The sequence below is a fragment of the Barbus barbus genome (genome assembly GCF_936440315.1).
Source record: "Barbus barbus genome assembly, chromosome: 16".
Lineage (NCBI taxonomy): Eukaryota > Metazoa > Chordata > Actinopteri > Cypriniformes > Cyprinidae > Barbus > Barbus barbus.
The window spans coordinates 56,722-73,498 of record NC_136744.1 but is presented as its reverse complement, the minus strand read 5'-3'; the positions used below and the strand labels follow the sequence as shown (position 1 = coordinate 73,498).

At 40.7% G+C, this 16,777-nt stretch overlaps 1 protein-coding gene across 3 annotated transcripts in view; it reads left to right on the top strand.

The window, feature by feature from the left end:
- Nucleotides 1–16,777, top strand: part of LOC306882097 (neurexin-1a-like) — a gene marked incomplete at its 5' end in the record, with an annotated part of 208,431 nt that overhangs the window by 189,838 nt on the left and 1,816 nt on the right. For all 3 annotated transcript variants that reach the window (XM_079436563.1, XM_079436565.1, XM_079436564.1), the window contains one exon: nt 4,541–4,628. In XM_079436563.1, coding sequence (XP_079292689.1) covers nt 4,541–4,628 — 88 coding nt within the window. The remainder of the gene's footprint in view (nt 1–4,540; nt 4,629–16,777) is intronic.

Here is a 16,777-nt window from a genome sequence, read left to right as displayed (position 1 = left end):
TACCAGTACAATTACCTGTAAATACGTTTTTGCATAATTACTGATATTGTGGTCCTGGTGCATCGAATGTAACCTGGGTAAAAGTAGAATAAACTACCCTGGCACACAATTGCAACAGGACTGATTTAAGCTATAAGAATAAGTAATAAAAGCCAGTTGGATCATAGTCAAAGAGCCAATAACCTATAGACAATGCACAAAGTCTTACATTTAATTATCGAGACTGTTTACACTAATAGAACAAACAAAATGACTAGAAGAAGGAAAAAAACAGACTGATAACAGGAAGAGGGGCGTGGAGAGTAAGTGGATTTGGAGAGTGGACAGTGGATTTAGCTTTTGATGTGACCAATATGATATACATCGCCCTTTACATTTAACATTAAATTTACATTTAGTCATTTAGCAGACGCTTTTATCCAAAGCGACTTACAAATGAGGACAATGGAAGCAATACAAATCAACAAAAGAGCAATGATATGCAAGGGCTATAACAAGTCTCAATTAGCTTAACACAGTACATGTAGCAAGGTTGTTTTTTCATTATATAATAAATAAAAAGAAAACATAGAATAGAGCAAGCTAGATTTAGAGGCCTTTTTTGCTTTTGTTAATTGCATAATAAATAAAAAGAAAACAAACATTAGTTTTTTTTGTTTTTTGTTTTTTAAGAATAAAATTAGAATAGAGAGTGCTGGAGTTAGAGGGTCAAATAAATATGGAAGAGATGTGTTTTTAGTTAATTCTTGAAGATGGCTAGGGACTCAGCTGCTCGGATTGAGTTGGGCAGGTCAATCCACCAGGAGGGAACATTTAATTTAAAAGGATCTTTGGGATGGCACAATAAAGCGAAGTTCACTTGCAGAATGCAAGCTTCTAGAGGCTTATAATTCTGAACTAATTAATTTAGGTAAAGGGGTGCAGAGCCAGTGCTGGTTTTGTAGCCAAATATTAATGCTTTGAATTTAATGCGAGCAGCTATTGGTAGCCAGTGCAAACTGATAAACAGAGGTGTGATGTGCATTCTTTTTGGCTCATTAAAAATTAATCTTGCTGCCACGTTCTGGATTAATTGCAAAGGTTTGATAGAACTGGCTGGAAGTCCTGCCAAGAGAGCACTGCAATAGTCCAGCCTAGACAGAACAAGAGCTTTAACAAGGAGTTGCGAAGCATGTTCCGAAAGAAAGGGCCTGATCTTCTTGATGTTGAATTAAGCAAAGCTGCAGGACCGGGCAGTTTTAGCAATGTGGTCTCATAAAGTCAGCTGATCATCAGTCATAACTCCAAGGTTTCTGACTGTTTTTGAAGGAGTTATAATTGATGTGAACTGAAATGTGAATGTGGTGAGTGGGGCGGGGCCGAGAGCCGTGGGAACGGAGCGAGGCCGGTGGAGTTAATGATAATGAGCGACACCTGCGACACTCACCGGTCTCGAGTCCCACGGAGGAGCTCCGGAAGGATAAAAGGAGGAGTGACGACAGTGGAAGACGAGAGAGGACCAGGCCTGGATATTATTTTATGTTTTGTGTGCGGCAGTCGTCCGTGAGGGGCTGCCGCTGTACTTTTACGTTTGTTTATTTTGTTATTAAATCGTTGAATGTTTGCCGGTTCCCGCCTCCTTCTTCCCGACCTACGAACTTTGTTACAGTGAAATTGTGATGAAATGATGGGTTTGATAGAACCGCAAGCAGTTCTGTCTTGGCAAGGTTGAGTTGAAGGTGATGGTCCTTCATCCAGCAAGAAATGTCAGTTAGACAAGCTGAGATGCGAGCAGCTATCGTCGGATCATCAGGATGGAATGAGAGGTAGAGTTGAGTGTCAGCAGTATAGCAGTGACATGAAAAACCATGTTTCTGAATGACAGAACCTTGTGATGCCATGTAGTCAAGAGAAGGGTTTTGGTCCAAGAACTGAGCCCTGAGGCACCCCAGTAGTTAGATGTTGCGACTTGGATACCTCACCTCTCCAAGATACCTTGAAGGACCTATCTGAGAGGTAAGACTCAAACCACTGCAGTGCGGTTCCTGAGATGCCCTTTCTCAATAGGGTTGACAGGAGGATCTGGTGGTTAACCATATCAAAAGCAGCGGACAGATCCAGCAAGATAAGTATTGAAGATTTGGAATACGCTCTTGCCAGTCTTAGGGCTTCAACAACTGAGAGCAAGGCAGTCTTTGTTGAATGTCCACTTCTGAAACGAGACTGGTTTCTGTAGAGGAGGTTGTTCTATGTTAGAAAGGCAGAGACTTGGTTGAACACAGCTCGTTCAAGTGTTATAGCAATGAATGGAAGAAGAGAAACCGGTCTGTTGTTCTCTAAAAGAGATAGGTTAAGGGTGGCTTTCTTAAGTAGTGGGGTTATATGAGCCTGTCTAAATGCTGAGGGAAAAACACCAGTGTGAAGGGATGTGTTAACGATGTGAGTGAGTGCAAGTACAACTGCAGGAGAAATGGCCTGAAGGAGATGAGATGGAATAGGATCAAGTGGACAAGTAGTAAGGTGATTGGAAAGGATGAGTTTGGAGACTTCTGCCTCAGAGAGTGAAGAGAAGGATGTAAGCCAGTGTATGTTTGCTGGTTAGATGTGCTTGACAGATTTTGGTGTGGAAACAGTGCACGGATGGTTTTAATTTTATTAATGAAGAACGTGGCAAAGACGTCAGCTGTTAGAGTTGATGAAGGAGGTGGAGAAGGAGGACAAAGGAGGGAGGAAAATGTTTTAAAGAGCATGTGAGAGTTAGGCGAATTGTTAATTTTGTTTATAATGTTTACATTTGTGATATCGCACCATTTATTTTTTCATAAACTTTTCAATTTCAAAGTAGCTTGCTATAGCAAGTGGATCATAGTAACCAAATGATGATTATGTGCAGTGTTCAAACTATACCGTGGACTTTGAGGGAGCCCACCTTTTTTTTGTTACGGGGGGGGTCTATGGGATCGTAGCCCGGCTCACGTCCGACAGCTTATCAGAATTAAGTCAGGGGAAGTCGTGGCCTAATGGTTAGAGAGTCGGACTCGTAATCCAAAGGTTGTGGGTTCGAGTCTCGGGCCGGCAGGGATTGTAGGTGGGGGGAGTGAATGTCCAGTGCTCTCTCCACCCTCAATACCACGACTGAGGTGCCCTTGAGCAAGACACCGAACCCACAACTGCTCCCCGGACGCCGCAGGATAAATGCTGCCCACTGCTCCGGGTGTGTGTGTTCACTGCTGTGTGTGTGCACGTTGGATGGGTTAAATGCAGAGCACGAATTCCGAGTATGGGTCACCATACTTGGCAGTATGTCACTTCACTTCACTTCACGAATTACCGGCCCGAGTCCTACCCGAGCCCGTCTTTTTCCCCCTTCTCCTAAAACAGTTTATACTACCGTTTCGGCTATTAAAATAGTTCAGTTTTGTGTGTAATGGCAATTTTCGTTTAGTTTTTTTATTACGTTAATTTAGAAAAACCTTTGGAGCATTTTTGCTTGATAAATAGCCTATAAGTTTTTTTTGTTTTTTAAAGTAACGACCAAGCGGCCAGCTGCATGAGCTGATCATAGCCTATGTTTGATCAATTTAGCCTTATCAAATCATCACGACTTGCCTAAAATAAAATCTATAGATATACTAAAACAGTTCAAGCATATAACAATGTTTAAACGTTAAACCTGCGCTATAATAATAATGTGCGCTAGCCTATATCTAAGTTTGTGCTGAGAGTGGAAGCTAAAGCGCGCTCTGCAGGACATGGAGGCACCAGCGCAAACACTTGCATTGTTTTCAGTGGAAACAAATTAAAATAGCCTACGCCGTCATTTATTTATTTATTTTTTGATAAAGGTAAGAGTAATACATCATTCGGACCTGTAAAGGGTCTACTTGTATTTGTGTGCACTCACAATACCAACAAAAGGTAGTTCTTTTATAAAACAAAGAAAACAAACATGATGTGCTTTCTGCCGTCTTGGCAGCGCTTAGGAGCGCTTCACAAAAATTAACCGAAGCTGAGCGAATACATGCCTCACAGACATGATAAATATATCTATAGAAAGCTTTAAATTATCACTTAATGAAATAAAAAAATCGAAAACAAAAACTCTTTTATTATAATCATAATCAATAAAGATGCATTTCTTTCTAAAGGCGCGTCTAATGAGGAGACGGCGAGTCGGGATCAGCAACTTCATCCTTGACACGGACTCAGAAAACATTAGTTTATTAGTAAATTCAAATATCTCCTTACTATTTACCGCAGACACATTCATGGTTATGTTTGCTGGGGTTTTGCAGCAAGCTTTAGCCTATTGCGTGCATTTGAATGCAGAACTATTCAGCCGCGCTGAAGTCACTCTCTGCTGCTGCTGCGGGACTCACGTCCGATAATTTGTTTGTTTATTGTTACACTTTTCACAGATGAAGAGTCTTGATCTAATGCTTTGTATAACCAATCAATTAAGCTCAGTTTCCCATTTCTCATTTTTTTATTGTATGTTTTTCATTCTGTGTGCAGTTCTTCTTGAATTCATCCACTCTTTCCCATACCATCTGTTTTCCAGCCTACTGATGACTTGTTGGTGGCATCTGCCGAGTGCCCCAGTGACGATGAGGACATAGACCCGTGCGAGCCGAGCTCAGGTGGGTTAGGTTAGTCATCTCTTTATTACTACTTTTCTTTCTGAATGTGTTTTTGTTCACTTTCACCTCAACAGTTGTGTTGTTCATCTACAGCAATGTGTCTGTACCTGGTATTTTAAATGTTAAAAATATATATATTTTTTTACTGCTGTTTGGGTTGTGGTTTTCCCACACAATTGGCCCCACATCAGCTTCATTGATTATCATCAATTTTATTTCGCAGATACTATTTAAACTAAACTGATCTACACAATGACATCTCTGAACTCAATCATGAAATGCCTTAACTGAAAATTGAGTGTTTAATATTATTTTTATACATTACTGACACTCTGTCCTCCAATTGACACAATCTGTATTGTTAAAAGCGCTATATAAATAAAGGTGACTTGACTTGACTTCAACCCTAATTAAACACACCTGATCCAACTAATCAGGTCTTTCAGACTTATTTGAAAACTACATGGTTTGTGTGTTGGAACTAAACTCTGCAGGGCTGTGGCCCTCCAGGAACTGAGTTTGACACCCCTGATCTGAACTAATACATTTAGGTAAAGGGGTGCAGAGCCAGTGGCTGTTTTTTAGGCAGACATCAATGCCTTGAATTTTATGCGAGCAGGTATTGGTAGCCAGTGCAAATTGATGAACAAAGGTGTGACGTGCTTTTTTCGGCTCGTTAATGACTAATCTTGCGGCCACATTCTGGTTTAGCTGCAGATGTTTGATAGAACCAGTGGCATAGGCAGAATTTTATTTTTGGGCACTAGTGACTAACGGACGGAGTTGGACTCAATATTCAGGTCATTTCACCCTTTGATCCTATTGAAAAATAAACCATAGAATACAGGGAAAGACACAAAAAGTAAAACTACCACATCTCAGTCACTGTCACGAACGTTTCCATTGTCAATATAACATAAAATCATTCACATTAGCCCCAATCCCTAAATACCGTTGCAGATTACAACAACTGTAGTTTAAAAATACTGTGAAACTGTGTAGAAAGAATCTCTCACGCCAGGTCACTTGTAACGACTCATGGGGATCCATTTGCAAGGCTTTATTAAAGGGAGTGGTCGGAAACAAGCATGGGTCAAACATTGGCAAACAGGAATATACAGGTCCTTCTCAAAAAATTAGCATATTGTGATAAAGTTAATTATTTTCTGTAATGTACTGATAAACATTAGACTTTCATATATTTTAGATTCCTTACAACACAACTGAAGTAGTTCAAGCCTTTTATTGTTTTAATATTGATGATTTTGGCATACAGCTCATGAAAACCCAAAATTCCTATCTCAAAACATTTGCATATTTCATCCGACCAATAAAAGAATGGCCATTATGTTCATTTATGCACTCAATACTTGGTCGGGAATCCTTTTGCAGAAATGACTGCTTCAATGCGGCGTGGCATGGAGGCAATCAGCCTGTGGCACTGCTGAGGTGTTATGGAGGCCCAGGATGCTTCGATAGCGGCCTTAAGCTCATCCAGAGTGTTGGGTCTTGCGTCTCTCAACTTTCTCTTCACAATATCCCACAGATTCTCTATGGGGTTCAGGTCAGGAGAGTTGGCAGGCCAATTGAGCACAGTAATACCATGGTCAGTAAACCATTTACCAGTGGTTTTGGCACTGTGTGTAGGTGCCAGGTCGTGCTGAAAAATGAAATCTTCATCTCCATAAAGCTTTTCAGCAGATGGAAGCATGCGCCAAGTGCTTCAAAATCTCCTGATAGCTAGCTGCATTGACCCTGCCCTTGATAAAACACAGTGGACCAACACCAGCAGCTGACATGGCACCCCAGACCATCACTGACTGTGGGTACTTGACACTGGACTTCAGGCATTTTGGCATTTCCCTCTCCCCAGTCTTCCTCCAGACTCTGGCACCTTGATTTCCGAATGACATGCAAAATTTGCTTTCATCCGAAAAAAGTACTTTGGACCACTGAGCAACAGTCCAGTGCTGCTTCTCTGTAGCCCAGGTCAGGCGCTTCTGCCGCTGTTTCTGGTTCAAAAGTGGCTTGACCTGGGGAATGCGGCACCTGTAGCCCATTTCCTGCACACGCCTGTACACGGTGGCTCTGGATGTTTCTACTCCAGACTCAGTCCACTGCTTCCGCAGGTCCCCCAAGGTCTGGAATCGGTCCTTCTCCACAATCTTCCTCAGGGTCCGGTCACCTCTTCTCGTTGTGCTGCGTTTTCTGCCACACTTTTTCCTTCCCACAGACTTCCCACTGAGGTGCCTTGATACAGCACTCTGGGAACAGCCTATTCGTTCAGAAATTTCTTTCTGTGTCTTACCCTCTTGCTTGAGGGTGTCAATGATGGCCTTCTGGACAGCAGTCAGGTCTGCAGTCTTACCCATGATTGCGGTTTTGAGTAATGAACCAGGCTGGGAGTTTTTAAAAGCCTCAGGAATCTTTTGCAGGTGTTTAGAGTTAATTAGTTGATTCAGATGATTAGGTTAATAGCTCGTTTAGAGAACCTTTTCATGATATGCTAATTTTTTGAGATAGGAATTTTGGGTTTTCATGAGCTGTATGCCAAAATCATCAATATTAAAACAATAAAAGGCTTGAACTACTTCAGTTGTGTTGTAATGAATCTAAAATATATGAAAGTCTATTTTAGAAAATAATGAACTTTATCACAATATGCAAATTTTTTGAGAAGGACCTGTATATGGCAAGACAAAGAGTAGTCCTAGGGCAAGCGTGGGTCTTAGATCGGCGAACAATATCCAACAGGGGCAAGGCAAAGAGAGATAATCCGGGTACACAGCAATAATCCAAACAAGGTACAAACAAAGTCTGAACGGCAAGACAAAGGGTTAATCCAGAAACACGAGCAGGTATTAAACATGAGAAAACTAGCAAGGAAAGACTAACAACTGAGTGGGCTCCATAGAGTAGCTATCGCTAGGATATACGCTAAACAATACTCGGCAGAGAGGAAGAGGAAATCCATGGTTTATGTAGGGTGTGTGATCAGTGCAATCAACTTTGTGTGTCGTCAGTGCAATGGATGATGGGAATTGTAGTCTGAGGTGGCGTGCAACAGTTAGTGTAGTGCAAGAGTCCCTGTGGTGAGCGAGGGACCTCTGGTGGTGAGTTAACGGAAGTTCATAGGCCAGATTCATGACATAGACCCCCCCAAGGAGCGGCTTCCAGACACTCCTATACAATCCAGGATGGTGGTGGAGCGGAGGCGGAACAGGGGGAGGGATGGAAGGCCAGGTCCACGTGGAAGTGGAGTGGCCGGGGACCGAGGCAGAGCCGGCAGGGCAGGAAGCCAGGGCGAAGCCGACGGAACTGGAGCCCACCAGGGCGGAGCGGACGGGACTGGAGCCCACCAGGGTGGAGCAGACAGGGCAAGAACCCACCAGTGCAGATCAGACAGTGCAGAAGACCTCCACGGCGGCGCAGACAGAGCAGGGACCCACCAGTGCGAAGCAGACGGAGCAGAAGACCTCCAGAGCGGAGCAGACAGGGCAGAAGACCTCCACAGAGGAGCAGGTGGAGCAGAAGAACACCAGGCCAGAGCAGAAGACCACCACAGCAGAGCATAAGACCAAAACGGTGGAGCAGAAGACCACCAGACCTGAGCAGTAGACCACCATGGCGGAGCAGATGGAGCCGCACCGCTGGTAGTGACTGGGACCTAGAAAAGACTGAGACACAAGAAACAAAGAGAGCACGTACAGACTCAAGGGCCAAGGTAAGGATCACAGGAAGTCCATCAACATCCTCCCTGGTGGCAACCGAGAGGGCAGACAGTCCAAAATCTGACTCATTGACTGAGACAGAATTGGCAGCTAGCATTACATTAAACAAGTTAACTATGAATTCACTGGCAGATGATACAACATTAGGATCATTGGCAAACACTGGTTGAGTTGGCAGTTCACACATGGGGTCATGGGTGGAAAGTGGACAGACAGGAACATTATCATACACATTTGGGAGAACAGAACAGGCCATGGATAGTCTCTATGGCAGTGACAGGGTTAACGGGGTAGACATGGAGTGCATTTATAGTTTCTGGGTTTATGATAGGCAGGTTTACGGGTTCAAATGAGAGTTTTTGGGCTGTGATAAACAGGGCAGCAAGCTCGGGGTTGGTTTCTTTGCGTGTGGCTGGTCAGACAGACAGTTCAATAGTTGACACTCGGGGAGACTGAGCAAGGTGACAGCCTATCATTAGACTCACTGACACGGAGTGGCGAGATGGATGGTGTAACAGACATATTCGTGAACACAGAACAAGTAGATAGTTCATATTTAGAGTCACTGATTGGAACTGGCAAGACAGAGTTTTCACTAATAGCCTCCTCGGCTGTAACCGATAAAGCTGAGAGACTCAAAGCAACTTCTTCAGCATGTTTGGAACAAAACAAAAACTCATAATTGGCCTCCATGGCTGGTTCAGAGCAAGGCAGGGGTTCGTAAGCGGCTTCGGTAGCTTTGACAGGACGGTGTGAGAGCTCATAATTAAGTACCACTGATCAACTGTGGCTTGGCTTGACTCACGACAATCAACTGTGACTTAACTTGGCTCATTAACATCAGCTGTGACTTGACTTGGCTCTTTAACGTCAGCTGTGACTTGACTTGGCTCTTTAACGTCAGCTGTGACTTGACTTGGCTCATTAACATCAGCTGTGACTTGACTTGGCTCTTTAATGTCAGCTGTGACTTGACTTGACTCTTTAACGTCAGCTGTGACTTGACTTGACTCTTTAACATCAACCGTGACTTGAATGGACTCATGACTGGCAGCAATGACATGACGGGGTGTTGTTGTGGCTGCCATTTTGTGAACGGGCTCCGGTGTCGCCGCCATTTTGTGAGTGTGCTCCAGCGCGGCTGTTATCACACTAGTGAGTGCGATATCACATTCCTCCGCGACAGCCACAGTGAATGTTGAACCAACAGTCTACAGAACATAATCCAGAAAATGACTCCTTGATGAACGAGGGCCCTTATGAATCACTTTTGATTTTAAAGGCTGGTTAATCATCACAGAAAAAGTCTATTAACATACAGTCTGGTAATTCTGAGTCATTAGCCAGAGCCAAATATTCCGCAATATAATGCTCGAGTGATCGTGTACCCTGCTTGAGCGCTAGTAACAAGATCGCTGCGTCCATACCTGACCAATGTGCGTTGGAAGAGCCGCTAGATCCTTGTGTGGTCGAGTATTCTGTAACGACACGTGAGTCATGGGGATCCATTTGCAAGGCTTTATTAGGCCAGATTCGTAGGCCAGATTCATGACATCACTAATGCACATCTGCTCAACTAATATGAATACAAAACACAGACATGATCATGCATCCGTGTCACTTAAGTCATACATTGATATACAGTACTAGAGCTACAACCTGTCCTCATACAAAACCTGAGTAGCAGTTAGAAGGAAAATTAAATACAGCTTTATTTATTCTGAAACATTTATTCTAAAGTCATTTAAAATGTTATTTGTAGATTTAAATTTTAATTTCATCATTCTACAGTAAATGCAGACTAGCCTATTCAAGGCACTGTATTTCCTCATCATATTTACATTTACATTTATTCATTTAGCTGAAGCTTTTATCCAAAGCAACTTACAATTGCTATATATGTCAGAGGTCGCACGACCTCTGGAGCAACTAGGGGTTAAGTGTCTTGCTCAGGGACACATTGGTGTCTCACAGTGGATTAGGACCCGGGTCTCTCACACCAAAGGCATGTGTCTTATCCACTGCGCCACCACCCACTCATATTACCTCAAATATATTATACAGTGTGTGCAGAATTATTAGGCTAGTTGTTATGCTGGTCATATTTTTTTCCCAAGAACATTTTACCAATTCCAAACCACATCAATCTTAACAGAGGTGGGTAGAGTACCCAAAAACTGTACAAAAGTAAAAGTACTTCTAGAAATATTTACTCAAGTAAAAATAAAAGTAATAGTCTGAATAGTTACTTGAGTAAGACTAAAAAAGTATCGGATAAAAAAACTACTCAAGTAGTTAGTTACTAGTTACTTTGGATCATATACTGTATATAGTCTATTTTTATTTAGATATATAGATTACATTTATGTAATGTGTATGTGTATACACACACACACACACACACACACACTGCCGTTCAAAAAAAAAAAAACAATATATATATATATTAGGGATGCACGATATTGGAATTCTGCCGATATTCGATATGCCGATATTTTTCAACTCATTTTGGCCGATATCGATATCGATGCCGATACCGATATATTTCCTTTTGTTTGGAAACAACACCAAGTCTCTCCTGTGCAGAAATTATAAGCAAAATATTATTAATTTTGGTTAGTTTTTAACAAGAACTTATTTATTAGAATTAAATAAAAATAATAAAAGGTTTTTTAACAGTACATTGAAGCTTTGAAAATAAATATAAATCAACTATAGCAATCGCTGCATTTTTTCCCCCAGAAAGATGCAGTGTTAACCCTAATATTTTATTTTAAGATTTAACATTTGTAGATGGTCTAAAACAAAAGAGTTGTAAAAATTCTGAAAATCTTTTAGAGCTCATGATTTGTTTAAAAAATAAAACGTTACACATTAATGAATAAATCAGTATATATTAATAAATTGTGAGTAAGTGAGTGATAGATTCCTGAAGTGGAGAGTATTTTTATGATGTGAGTGAAGTAATGCTTTCCATGTATTATTTTGTATATATTTTATGAATTTGTGTAAGTATAATATCAACCTGTCCAGGGACTGCGGGTGGAAATTAGCATTTTTTGCTATAACCTGGCACGTCATCTCTTCTTTTTTAGACTAATGTTTTTTGTGCATTGTCCCTGATCAAATAAATAAATTAAATTCAATATATAAAATTATTTAATTTACAAGTGTCATGTTTGTGATTTTTTTTTTCATGTAAGCTATAGCTTCTGACCATTAAATCAAAACATACTTATTTTATTACATCAATTACTGCTTTATTTAATCAGAAACACAGTCTAAATGCTATTTGTGTAGGCTATTTTACTTTTAATTTAATTAGAAGTAGGCCAACAGCGCCCCTACTATTAAAACTACTTACCGAACGGGCATTAGGACCTGGGGGAGGCTGTCACTGCTGCCCCTGCTTGTGCTATAACTGTTTACTCTATCCCACACCGAACGCGTCATTCTGTACATGCCTTCACACCTTAAATGCAGCGATCCAAAACAGTCAATCTATTCATCATTCAGACAAAACTTTGCTTCAAGAATGAGCCACATTGCTGACGTGATCTAATCGCTAGCACACCCTGAGCACATGCGAGTTAACCCCTTCCCCTTATCGGCAAGACATATCAGCATAATTTTGCATGTTAGGCCGATGCCGATATTTACATTTAAAGTCATTATCGGCCGATTTCGATATCAGTCCGATAATATCGTGCATCCCTAATATATATATATATATATTTTTTTTTTTAATGTAATTTATTTCAGTGATGCAAATCAGAATTTTCATCAGCCTTTACTCCAGTCTTCAGAGTCACATAATCCTTCAGAAATCATGTTGATTTATTATCAGTGCTGCTCTTTTTAGCTTTCTATTCATCAAAGAATACTGAATATAATGTCACAAGTTCCAAAAAATATTAAGCAGCAAAACTGTTTCCAACACTGATAATAAATCAATATATTATAATGATTTCTGAAGGATCATATGACTCTGAAAACTGGAGTAACAGCTGATGAAAATTCTGATTTGCATCACTGAATTAAATTATATTTTAAAGTAAATTAATTATGTATTATCCTATAACCTCTGAAAACGCCTCACATGACTGCTCTGAACATAATGAAACAAATGCATATTGACGGATCTTCTGTTCTGCAAAATGTAAACAAATGTAGCCTATATTTTTGCAAGCGTAAATATTGTAAATATTGTCTAAAAGTATTAGTTACTCGAGTAAATGTACTCAAGTAAATGTAACTCGTTACTACCCACCTCTGAATCTTAATAACTACTATTGATTTTGCATTTAATCATGTGTAAGTGATATATAATTGTCCATGAAGGCTGAAAGTCAAAAACTACTTATTTCAGGTGTGCAGAATTATTAGGCAGGTTTTCTTTTACAGACAAAATGAGCCAAAAAAGAGATTGAACTCAAGAATAATGCTCATTGGGTCAGCACAGTCAGAAAAAAACAGGTGGAGAAGTAAAGACACGTTAACTGCAAAATAATTAAGAATTTATGTGAAGAATTAGGTGAGAAACCATCAGGAACCATTTAGTCTCCAGCGCCATCATTTTCCATAACTGCAACCTTCCTGGAGTCTCCACAAGTGCAATGTGTCAGGTTCTCAGAAATTTTGCTGGGGTAAAAATTCTTTAAAATGGCCTTCACTTAATAAGAACAACATGCTGAAGTGTTGTGACATACGTGAAGACTGATTTTTTAATAGGCTTTATGGACAGATAAGTTGAGAGTGACTCTTGAAAATGAGCTAAAATGAGCTCCCAAAACTTTGTGTGGACGACTGGCAACCGCTGGTCTTGAATTCTTTAGACACTACACACTAAACAACTTTAAACAGTGACTGAAAACACTGACTGACCCCAAATGACATTCATAATTGGCCAGATGGTTCTCGGACTGGCTTTACAGAATGAACTGGATCAGCCTGCGCCTGGAACTGAAAGTCTTACCTACTTGCTGGCTGATAGACGGGTTCTCTTCCATGTCAGTGCGAGTTTTTAAAAGTCATTTTTACAGAACTATGTATTGCTGCTGTTTTTCTAACATTTTCTAACATACAACTGCAAATTACAGGCTAATTGACTACTGTAGGTGAACACGCAGAAATTCACAAGCACAACTTGCCCAAAACAGCCTGGATAACACCTAATAACACAGCTGTCAGGCAAACTCATCAAGAATTAGACAAAAACATATTTTATCATTAAACATATCATAAAAACATATCATTACCCAGACAACCTTGGACTTCAATGATGAGTGCCATGTGGTGAAGCATGGTGACTTTGCCATGCCGACAATGTAAGAAAGACTTTTGCCCCATTTTATCCCCTGCATTGGCAACTGCATGGAAATACAGGCCCACTCTTGTAGACTGTAGACTGGCCTTTTCATTATTGAATAAGACATACTTGTGTAGCCACAGCTTTGTTGACAATGCAAAGAAAACAAGAGGAAAGCTGGTGCAACGAATTGGACAAAAGTGACTGACCTTTTAATCCCAACAACACCTTCATCTTCTTCAACTTTGTCAGATGCGCTTCAGGAGATGAAGGTAGGTCAGAAGATGAGATTGCTCCTGCTGTGACACTTGCCAGAGGATGATGCAGGGCATCCTAGTCATCTCTAGTCAAACACAGCTTGGGCAAAAGGGAAAAAAAATCTGAAGGTGATTCAGAGCATGTGAGTCATGAAGATGAAGCCTCTACACTGTCAGTCATATATTTGTATGGCCTCATTCAGGTGAACATTTTCCAACACCATCCTTTTCAAACCTATTGAAACACCTTTATCGACAAGTCCTTTTACTGAATACAACATTGCTTTCTTTCTGTAAGAAAACACTCCCTCTTTTGCTCTGTGTCTGGGATTTTTTTGTGAGTGATCATTTTATTTGTTAGAAGGAATGGACGCACATACGACTAAGAGGAAAATGAGAAGAGCGGTTTGTGTTGATGCCAACCTTCTATGGTCAAGTCTGGAATAGCTGGGCAGCCAAATGCCAGCTCTCAGAGATCAGATCAAAATACTACTTATTGTGCAGATGTTGGGAAGCGAGGGCTTAGTTACAGAGGGTACTCGACTTTGAGGCTGCATATGTACTTGAAGAGACCATCAGCCTGCCAGACCTTCCTGAATTTGATTTTGCTGTTAAACAAATATTGAAATATTGGAACATTTCAGCCATTGGAAATGGCAGGGGTTTGCTTGTCTCTTTCTTTTCCAAAACTGCTGGTTAGTATGATAATTGATGTTATTCACAGTATCATTCATGAATCCTTATCGCCTAATTATGTAAAACAGGCTAAAATATACTCCATTCACATACATTTTACACAAGATATGCAAGACATAACTTTTAAGGCTCAGTGCCCTGGCTTATTGCAATATGTGACTGAAACCATCCAAAAGAGATTTGTAGGTCATGATTCATCATCTGGGCAGTCTTTTGCTGTAATGCAAACATACTAAAATTAGACAAGGATAACTGCATTGGCAAACGATAGGGCAGTAAATATACAATGGAGATAGAAAGGATGGTCTTCTTTACTCACATCCCTATTAATGTCTGGTGTAACCACATAATAACTAAAACCACTTCAAACAACAAATAACTATTTGAATGTTCATTTGAAAAAAAAAAAGAAGTTATTTATATCTTAACCAGTCCAGTGAGCCACAAGAATCCTGAAATTCCCAATAAAGTTGAGTCTCTCAATCCAATCCTGTACGACACTTGTTGGACTCAATGTGGAAAGCCAACACACCAAAACAATGACATATCTGCACTGCTCAATTCAGCACAGACAGTTAGCCGCCTAGTAGAGGTAGTTAAACAGTTCAGATTTCAAAGAAATATTATAAATCCAGAAGACTCTGTCAAACAATTATACCTACTTACCAAGCATTATAAGAATTATTCAGAATCAGAATCAGAATGAGCTTTATTGGCCAGGGATGTTTACACATACAAGGAATTTGTTGTAGTGACAGAAGCTCCACAGTGCAACAGAAAGACAGCAACAGGACAGGACACAGGTAATAAAAACAAAATAACAAGAAATAGCCAATAACCAATGTACAAAGCAGCAAAAAAATAAAAAATACACAATATATAATATATAATATAGGCGACTATGTATGTACAGGTCAAGTATGTGCAAATTAGAAACGAGAAAAATAAAAATAGAATAAGTGAGTGTGGTGAATGGATAATGTATTAGTTGTGTGTTCTACGTTTATTTATTGAGTGTTCATGAGATGTATTGACTGAGGGAAGAAACTGTTCCTGTGTCTGGTCGTTCTGGTGCTCAGAGCTCTGTAGCGTCGACCAGATGGTAACAGTTCAAAGAGGGAGTGTGCTGGATGTGAGGGGTCCAGAGTGATTTTACCAGCCCTTTTGCTCACTCTGGATGAGTACAGTTCTTGGAGAGTGGGGAGGGTTGTACCAATGATTCGCTCAGCAGTCCGGACTACCCTCCGTAGTCTTCTGAGGTCAGATTTGGTAGCTGAGCTGAACAGACAGTTATTGAGGTGCAGAGGATGGATTCGATGATGGCAGAGTAGAACTGTTTCAGCAGCTCCTGTGGCAGGTTGAACCTCCTCAGCTGGCGAAGAAAGTACAACATCTACTGGGCCTTCCTGACAATGGAGTCTATGTGAAGTCCACGATCATCTCCACAGTTTTGAGCGTGTTAAGCTCCAGGTTGTTGAGACTGCACCAGACAGCCAGCTCCTTAACCTCCTGTCTGTAAGCAGACTCATCACCGTCCTGGATGAGGCCGATCAGTGTGGTGTCGTCTGCGAACTTCAGGGGCTTGACAGAGGGGTCTTTAGATGTGCAGTCGTTGGTGTAGAGGGAGAAGAGCAGTGGGGAGAGTACGCAGCCCTGAGGGGCTCCAGTGCTGATGGTGCGGGTGCTGGATGTGAATTTGAGCTCATCTAAATATATGCAATTTTGTCTTGGTTTGTAATTTACTTTATAATTGAATGGTCTGCATATTCACATAATTTTTATTTTCGAGGCAGCATACACTTACATATAGTGCTTGTGAGAGTATGTTGCTCTTTATGAACCACAAGTAGCCTGTTTTGCCTGTTTATCATTGGATTTTGATGTTGCCTATGGTCATGTAATTGCATGAACACCTACAATATAATCATATTTTTTCACTATTTCACTATTATTTGACCATGAGGGTGGTATGACCTCTCTACTGTTCAGGATGACGAGGGGTGTCTCGCACATAAGGATATGTTTACAGCTTTATATTATATTGAAAGAGCTCTTGTGTTTTGAAGTTAGCTCATGTTGGAGATGTGGCCTGTCGGGTAGTGCATGTACTCAGTTTCACCATCTCTGATTAAAAGTCAGAAGCAGCAGCATTTGTAGCAGGAAACC